Below are 8,888 nucleotides of genomic sequence, written 5' to 3'. Positions count from 1 at the left end.
AATAAATAGATAAAATAAATTAACTTTATATTGAAAGTTCCAAAGGAGTATTAATAAACATATCACTTACAACGCATTTCAAATTACGTGTACAATATCAAACTATATATATATACTAACGAAGTACATTATTTACTAAGAGATGTTAAGTATGTTTTTATCTGAAGAGGAACTGAAGGAAATTAATAAGTGTTTTGCAGCATTGCTACTTAAACATAAGCTATATTATTATAATTATTATTTGTTTACATAATTAATAATATTGTCATGTGCCATGTGTACATTTCAATATAATATATACTTGACTTTTTTTATTAATAATTAACTAAAACAATAATTTACTTAAAAATAATAATGTTTACAAAACATATTTCCAAACATATTACAATGAAATAAAAAAAATTAATACTGAAGAAATTATATTATGGTAACGTCACAATTTGATATTTTAATTTATTTTTACAAAGTTATTGTTGATATTTCGATTTGTTAAAGACAAAATAAAAAATGGCACCAAAATCGGACATGTGTGATAATTTTTCCCTTCCAAGCTAATAAAAATCTTAATATATATATAAATCTCGTGTCACAATGTTTGTCCTCAATGGACTCCTAAACTACTTAACCGATTTTAGTCAAATTTGCACACCGTGTGCAGTTTGATCCAACTTAAAAGATAGGCTATATTTTATTTTGATATATTATGTTATTATTATATTTCAGAAAAAAATAAGGTGATACGAAGTTCGCCAGGTCAGCTAGTTTGATTATAGATTTGATATGATATAGTGACACTGTAAAATTATTATTTAAAAGAAGTTTTAATAAAAACTGACATGAGAAGAAACTACATTAGTACATGACTTTTAATTTGACTAGCCCGTAGGCGCAGTTTGTAGTAACCCTGCGTTCTGCTCCGAGGATTGCGGGTTCGATTCCCGCTTGAGTCTGGGTGTAATATTTGTATGTATATATTTATAAATAAATAAAAAATATACAGTTATAACAGTCGGCTGTTACCTGTAACACAAGCATTTTGCTTATCATAGGAAGAGACGGCCGTGTGAGTATATTATAAAAAAAATATTAAAAAGTTAAAAAAAATTCGTAAGAAAGAATTATATTAGCATATGACTTTTAAGATTCGAACATAGCAAATAAATCCTAAGTTACGACATAAAAAAAATTTAATCTAAATTCCACCGAATTTCAATTATTAAAATAATTAAGAATAATTTTAATATAATATTAATTTTTATATTACATTTCTAATAAATGCTTAGATAATACATATAAACACTCATATATTATGTATAATTTCTTCAACACAAAACTACATAGCATGGTTTTATTAAAATATTTACACTCGCTACTTTCGTGACTCCACTCTCGCATTGATATCTCGATCCATACAAAATGTAAGCAATATTTAACGATGTCGTTTAAAAAAAAACGCCTTAACACACAAGCACAAAATCACTTCAAACATGTACATGCTATACTTTGCATAAACAAATCATTACTTTACCATTTATTTTACGTTTACTAAATAATATTTAGAAAAGGGCTGGGCCTTACGATTAAGTTCTTTATGATCTTTACAAATATTCGTCCAAAGCGGTGATCGAGTTCGACAGCACTGCTCTTGTATTCAAAAAAACAACTAAATGACCATATAACAGCTTTGAAACGTTTTATCACATTATTTTAATTAATTAGAAATGAGTGAAATAAAATTCCAATGTTAAATTTAGCAGTCTTTAATATAAATTACATTTAAAAATCTAGTTGAGACCCTTCTTATAATCGAACTTATTATAAAATCACATTTACTATACAGAGCGAATCAAGCTGGACTGTTCCCTAGCCCCATGTTCATTGCGTTGAGTAGATCTCCGTTATCAGCGTCTATTTCCCAGGCGAATAGACCGCCGAGTTTATTATTTCTCACGTATTTGCCTTTTTCGATGACGGATCTAGCGTTGTCGTAAGTTACAAGGTCCCCAGTGGACGGTCTGAACACGTATGGTGCTTGTGCTACGTTATCGTAATGGAATTCCCATTTTCCCTGGGCAATTTCGTTCGCTATTTCTCTGTAATCGACTACACCGTCTTGCCAGGTTCCCTTGACTGGTCCTGTTGCGTTGCCAGTGAAGGGATTGTTGTCCTCGTACCCGTGGACGCCAGTCCAGCCACGTCCGTACATTGCCACTCCGACGATGATCTTCTTCGGGTTCACACCTTGAGCTAACAAGTATTTTACACCAAAATCGGTAGTATAAGTTTCTTTAGGATTCCATTCTGGGGCGTATAAAGGTGTCTGGTGGCCCAGAGTGTCGTTAGACCAAGCTCCCTTGAAGTCATAACTCATCAGGAAAATGTGGTCCATGTAGTTTTGGGCTTTGCTGTAGTCAACTACCTGGATTTTGTCCCAACCAGCGCTGATAGCTGATGTCAATTCGTATTTCCTACCAGTTGAGTGAGAAAGTTCGTCAAGCATTTCACGGAGTTCCTTCATGAGGTTGACGTAAACATCACCGTCTTCTGGGCTTCCAAAGGTAGGGTTAGCGCCTTTACCACCTGGGAACTCCCAATCAATGTCAACACCATCGAAGAATTTCCAGGTTTGAAGGAACTCTTTGACTGAGTCAACGAAGCGAGTTCTCTTGGTCTTGTCAGTAAAGAAAAAGAACGGATCAGCCAATGTCCATCCTCCAATAGAAGGAAGAATCTTCAGCTCAGGTCTCGCTTGTTTCAATGACATCAGTTGACCAAAGTTGCCTTTGTAGGGTTCATTCCAAGATGATAAACCTTTCTGAGGTTTCTGTAAGGCTGCCCAGGGATCGTGAATAGATACTTTAAAGTCCTCGCGACCACTGCAAGAACGTTGAAGCGCTTGGAAACTTCCTTCGATTTCCTTTAAACTGTCGTTAATTCCATCTCCACCACAAATTGGAATAAAACCATACAGAAGGTGAGTTAGATTGGGAATTGGTACGCGATCGACGGGGAACTTCCTCGGGTAAACGCCCCATTCCACAAAGTAAGCGCCAACTACTTTTCCAGAAGTCTGCTTAAAGGGCTTGTTCTTCTCTCCAATAGTGTAGTCCAAGGGCGGAAGATGGCTTCCATCAGTATCCGCTACAACGATCTCAGTTGTATCACTAGAGCTGCATCCATCAGCATTGCAGAGTTCCACTTGCATCTGGTATCTACCACCCTTCTTGATAGGGAAGGTTGCTGAGGTAGCTGAACCTGCTCCAGTCCAGACTGGTTTTCCATCGAGTAGAACTTTCGAACTATCAGCAGCATCACCAGTCCAAACGTTCCAGGTTACGGAGACATCAGCGGCATCCTTCCGATGCACGAGCTGGTTGTAAGCTGTTGCGGCTTGATTAACTTCTACTATCGCGAAGCTGCGCTCCCCCCATCCAAGTGAGGGCCTTCCTGGGGGGCCGCACTCCGCTATCGCGAAGAAGCCCGCAAGAACGAAAGTCAACGCCGGCTGCCACATGACTGGTTCTAAAAAGAAAATAATTTATTTAAAATTTCTTGCGCTACACATTTAAGAGTCGGTTCGGTACTGATCATGCTGCATCGAAGTATCATTTATATATGGGGAGTATTGTAGGCCAACCGCTACGGAGTCGCCTGCTTTTAAGATACTGATTTTAAGACGTGTAATAAAATCGTTAACACAGTTTCGTTTTCCCGGTCAAGTTAGTGGGACGCTCAAGGCGACAGATTGTTTTTAATTGTCTTAACTAATGTTTTTTCGTTATCTGAGTTAATTAGCCGAGCCCGTTATGACTAAGATGTGTGAAATAGAAAGCCATCGTATATCCTGTTTGGAACTGTACATCGATATACAAAACATTATTAATATGTATATTACATTCTACACGAAAATTAAACAAAACGTTGTTTTAAGATATTTAGGAAGTTTTTATATAGATGTAAAACCGGTTTATTTCATTTTAAATCGTAATTTAACGACTAACGCATGCGCATAACAGCGTTACTGGTTTAGTGAATATAAATATATACGTATAGCTATATGTATTACTAAGAAATGTTAAATCTTGTTTTATTTGGGAGCGTTATGGCCTGTTTCGATTATCAGTTGTGGTTAAAATTTATAATCCATATAAGTTATGATTAGAATTTAAAAGTAGGATGTAGAATAAAGCAATAGGGCCTTTTTACCATTAAGTTTTAGGTTCATATTTGCGAATAGAAATATCTCATTAGATATTATTAAATTCGATGGTAAAAATTAATAATTATATTTGCTCGCAAACGAAAAAACCGACTTCAATTACATCGACAAGTAACACAACGTAAGTAGACGAAAAAATTAACAAACGCACTAGTCGTCACTACGATTTTCGAGGGTTCCCCTCGATTTCTCTGGGATTCCATCATCAGATCCCGGTTTCCATATCTCCTTTCCAACAAAAAAAGAATTATTAAAATCGGTTCATAAACGACAATGTTATCCCCGCACATACATAAAATATATATATTATTAAATATATTATATTATATATACGGTCAAATTTAGTAAACTTCTCTTTTTTTAAGTCGGTCATATAATACATCAAAAAACTTATATCTATTGGATACCACCATACGTCAAATAGCGCTATCCATAACGTGTGAAACAGGCCCTTAATCACTAAATTTACAGTAGTCGTTTTAATTTAATGAGAAAACGAAAGAAAAAATATTAACAAAAATATATTAACAGTATAATAAGAGACGCATCACGCAAAAATATACGCTTGTATAAAATATAAACAAAAAACTCACCTAAAATTCAAATAAAACTTTAAAAACAATTATTAATACCACTTAAAATATTAATCACATCATTACCTAATGGAGGTATCGGTAAATATATTGTAATATTCGAAATAAGTCTCTTTATAACATAACTACTAAAGAGTGAGAAATGATTGATTTATTATCTTTGCTGATAAGATAAAACGACCATTTCGAGTATTGAATGTTTGAATGAGGAAACCTCATAAGTGATATTAACCTTTAAATAAATACAAAAATAAATAAATATTAATACTTGTACAACTAATAATAAAAGAAACAAAACTTCGATACCGTTACTACTTTTATGTAAAATTGTACAAAGTCGGTCTTATCACTAAATGTGTATTCATCATCATCAATATCATCATCATTTCAACCTATTGCAGTCCACTGCTGGACATAGGCCTCCACAACTCATGTGTCTTGTCATAGTCACCACGCTAGGCAGGCGTGTCGGTGACCGCAAGGCTGGGTTTGTCGCACCGAAGACGCTGCTGCCTGTCTTCGGCCTGTGTATTTCAAAGCCAGCAGTTGGATGGTTATCCCACCACCGGTCGGCTTTCCAAGTTCCAAGGTGATAGTGGAACTGTGTTATCCCGTCGTCGCCTCTTACGACACCCACGGGAAAAGATGGGGTGGCTATATTCTTTAATGCCGTAGCCACACAGCCAGAGATGTATTCATGTTGTTGTTTTTTTTTTTGCTATTCTTTTGTCGTATTATAATTATTATTGTATCGGTTGTGTTTGAAAACTGTGTTTATATGAATTAAACGTAAGTTCCTTTCATTAAATTTCAATTTTTTTGACTAGCCCGTTGGCGCAGTTTGAAGTGGTCCTGCTTTCTACTCCGCGGGGATGGGTTCAATTCCCGCCTGAGTCTGGGTGTAATATTTGTTATATATTTATATATGTATTATTTCCGTGTATATTTATATAAAATATGTAACTATACCAGTCGGTTGTTACCTATATATAACACAAGCATTAAGTTCGACGCGACTATCGCGTACGACTTCGTTCGCCTGACAATTTGGAACGGTATAATACTCCAAGATAAAACTGATTTAGCCTAATCCTGGCTATAAATTATCTATATGTAAGCCGAAATTTGTTCATTTTCGTACTGATGTTTATGTTATCGAGTGACAAAGATCCATTCGAATTTAGGTAAATTTTTATGTTAAACGAAGGGTTTTCTTTATTACCTGACTTAAAAAAAAAACACCACATCTTATTTTATTCTTTCTCGATTAGATTGTACTTATAATTATTTTTGTATACCTCAAAACTTTTGTTTTATATGTTAAATATAGGATAAGTAAAATCATTATTATTTCAATATGTCACTTAGGAAGTTTTTAATCTTCCGCATCAATTATCGTATGAATCAATTGTAAGTGTTTAGTATTAATCACACGTACATCTATTTGTCTTTTCCGGTTTCCCTTTGATTTTGTGATTCAAGTATTGACGAATATTGTTTTACAAAAAGTCTCAAATATTTTAGGAAATAATAATCACAGGAAATCGTATCATTTCATTAAATTTCCTTTCATTTAAATACAATTTTTCTTTCAATTTATTCATTTTTAAACTCATTTTCTCTCGTTTTCTATTTTCCTAACTTACTAAATCGACGACGCGTTGGCGCAAGCACAGAACTGATTTTTGGCTGTTGCGCTTGCGTTTGCGGGTTCGATCCCCGCATGATAAACATTTGTATTGGCCATACAGATGTTTATCGTGATTGTCATTTTTTGTGTTTTTAAAGTCCTTGTGGATCACCCCACCGTGCCTCGGAGAGCACGCTAAGCCGTCGGTCCCGGTTGTTATCGTGTACACCTGATAGCGATCGTTACTCATAGTAGAGGGTATATCTACCAACCCGCATTGGAGCAACGTGGTGAATTAAGCTTTGATTCTCTCCTCCTTCATGAGGAAAGAGGCATATGCCCAGCAGTGGGATATTACAGCCTGTAGCGAAACGAAGACTAGAGAATACGAAAATTAAATGATTTCCGACTTTGTTTAAGTTATATAACATATTGATATAAAAACAAATAGATGGTAAATAATAAGCTTTTAAAATCGAATTTTTTTACAGTTCAACATGCGTTTATTGTTAGTTTAATTTTTTTATTGGTAATGTTTTTAGATTTTGTAACGTAAAAAATGTCTACAGATTAAAAATATTTAAAATTTATATTTTTGAACCTGTATCAATCTATTTTATCAGACACTGACATTTTTATAGTCCATACTTCCTTAATATAAAACTCTTTCTAAGAAAAAGAAATATTTAAAATCGAAATATCACTAATTAGGAAGTTTAAATAAACAAACAAACTTAGCCTTAATACAAAAGTGTGTATATACAAACATCACAACTACTAAGGGCCTCTTTTATCAGTTACTGATGAATTAACTCTTAAGCTTTATCAGCAAGAAGTACAGATAACAATGGCCTGATTTACATCAACTAATTAACTGCAGCGTTTAGATTTTTAAATCAATCGGAATATCTGTTAGATAAAGTGGAGTGTAGTTGTGTGAGAGAAAAATGTACAATAATTAATACATATTTGTCCTTAGATCATAAAATTCCGATAAGGCCGCAATTGTAAATCTATTTTAAAAATTGTTAAATTTTGTATTCGAGTATTATGTGTTATATGTATAGTTTAAATAAATAAATAAACTTTCATCTATCGTTATAGATAGCGTTATATGTCAGATATCTTTATCAGCAACAAGATAAACAAGCTCTAATAGATACATCTAATTCTCGAGACCGTAACGGAAATATTCGACGTCCTTGACCAGATTCTTACAACTTAATCGAATTCGTTGAAAACTATCATAAAAATTAATTCGTATTTAATAATATATTCTATCTTTACAATTTATTATGTACTGTTTTGTTTCTGTAAAAAATTATAAATTAGTTTATATACAAAAATTATCGAAAAAATTATAAAAATTATATTATATTATTCTTTGGCAAACTTATTTTTAAGTTTGACAAAAACGTTGCCGTTACATTAAAACGTTACCGTTTCATCAAAACGTTGCCGTTTCATCTGTAAAAATGTTTCCCTCACACGCCTAAAGATGTTTCACTTCAAAAATATGTGGTCAAAATTGGGATAAAAAGTACTAGGAACATATCAAAAGTAATTTGAATCAGAGCAGCGTGTGCGTAGCCTACAGATGCTCGAAACAAGAGAAGCATCACAAGCCAGTTGCCGGTCTTTTGACGCCGTCTTTACTCCGCAGGAAGACAGCACTGCTTGAAAGCAGTATTATTTAGCTGTAAGTTAGTACTTCCCCAATCGGGCTGCTCCAGATTTTGATTTGATTTCCTACTGTGCCCTACCTAAATAAGTACTTAAAAAAAGAGAAATTTCACTACACATTTAATATTTAAGCCACGGCTTATATATGTCAATTTATGGAAACGGATATATCCGTGTTTTTAACCAACTTCAAGAGAAAGACGGGGTTCTGAATTCGACTGTATTTTTTAATGTATGTTACCTCAGAACTTTGACTGTGTGGAATTTCAATGATTTTTAATTAAAAGATGGTGCCTATCATGTGGTTCAGTTTAAATTTAATTAAGATCTATACATGTTTATTTGACTATTTGTCGTCTCATCATTACAGCCTATACAGTCCACTGCTGGACATAGGCCTCCACAAGTTTACGCCAAAAATAACGTGAACTCGTGTGTTTTGCCCATAGTCACCACGCTGTGCATGCGGGTTGGTGACCGCAGTACTGGCTTTGTCGCACCAAAGACGCTGCTGCCCGTCTTCGGCCTGTGTATTTCAAAGCCAGCAGTTAGATAGTTATCCCGCCACCAGTCGGCTTTTTAAGTTCCAAGGTGGTAGCGGAACTATGTTATCCCTTAGTCGCCTCTTACGACACCCACGGGAAGTTATATTCTTTAGTACCGTAGCCACACAGTACGTACGTACGTAGTATTTTTCGTCTAACTACGTTATATTACTTGTCGATGTAATTAAATTCGGTTTTTTTTCGTTCGCGAGCAAACG

The 8,888-nt window shown here is 34.4% G+C and overlaps 1 protein-coding gene across 1 annotated transcript; it reads right to left on the bottom strand.

Annotated features, from left to right (window-relative positions):
• Nucleotides 1-1,744: 1,744 nt before the first annotated feature.
• Nucleotides 1,745-3,514, bottom strand: LOC123663845 (chitinase A-like). Its single transcript, XM_045598480.1, has one exon. It carries the CDS (start codon nt 3,512-3,514, stop codon nt 1,847-1,849), a length of 1,668 nt encoding a protein of 555 aa, XP_045454436.1. The 3' UTR covers nt 1,745-1,846.
• Between the last annotated feature and the right edge of the window lie 5,374 nt (nt 3,515-8,888).

Source organism: Melitaea cinxia, chromosome 21, assembly GCF_905220565.1.
Source record: "Melitaea cinxia chromosome 21, ilMelCinx1.1, whole genome shotgun sequence".
In the NCBI taxonomy this organism is placed as follows: domain Eukaryota; kingdom Metazoa; phylum Arthropoda; class Insecta; order Lepidoptera; family Nymphalidae; genus Melitaea; species Melitaea cinxia.
The sequence above is the reverse complement of the archived record's forward strand: the minus strand, read 5'-3'. Positions and strand labels throughout refer to the sequence as shown.

Coding starts and splice junctions, on each gene's coding strand:
- LOC123663845 (XM_045598480.1), bottom strand. CDS start 3,514: ATGTGGCAGCCGGCGTTGACTTTCGTTCTTGCGGGCTTCTTCGCGATA.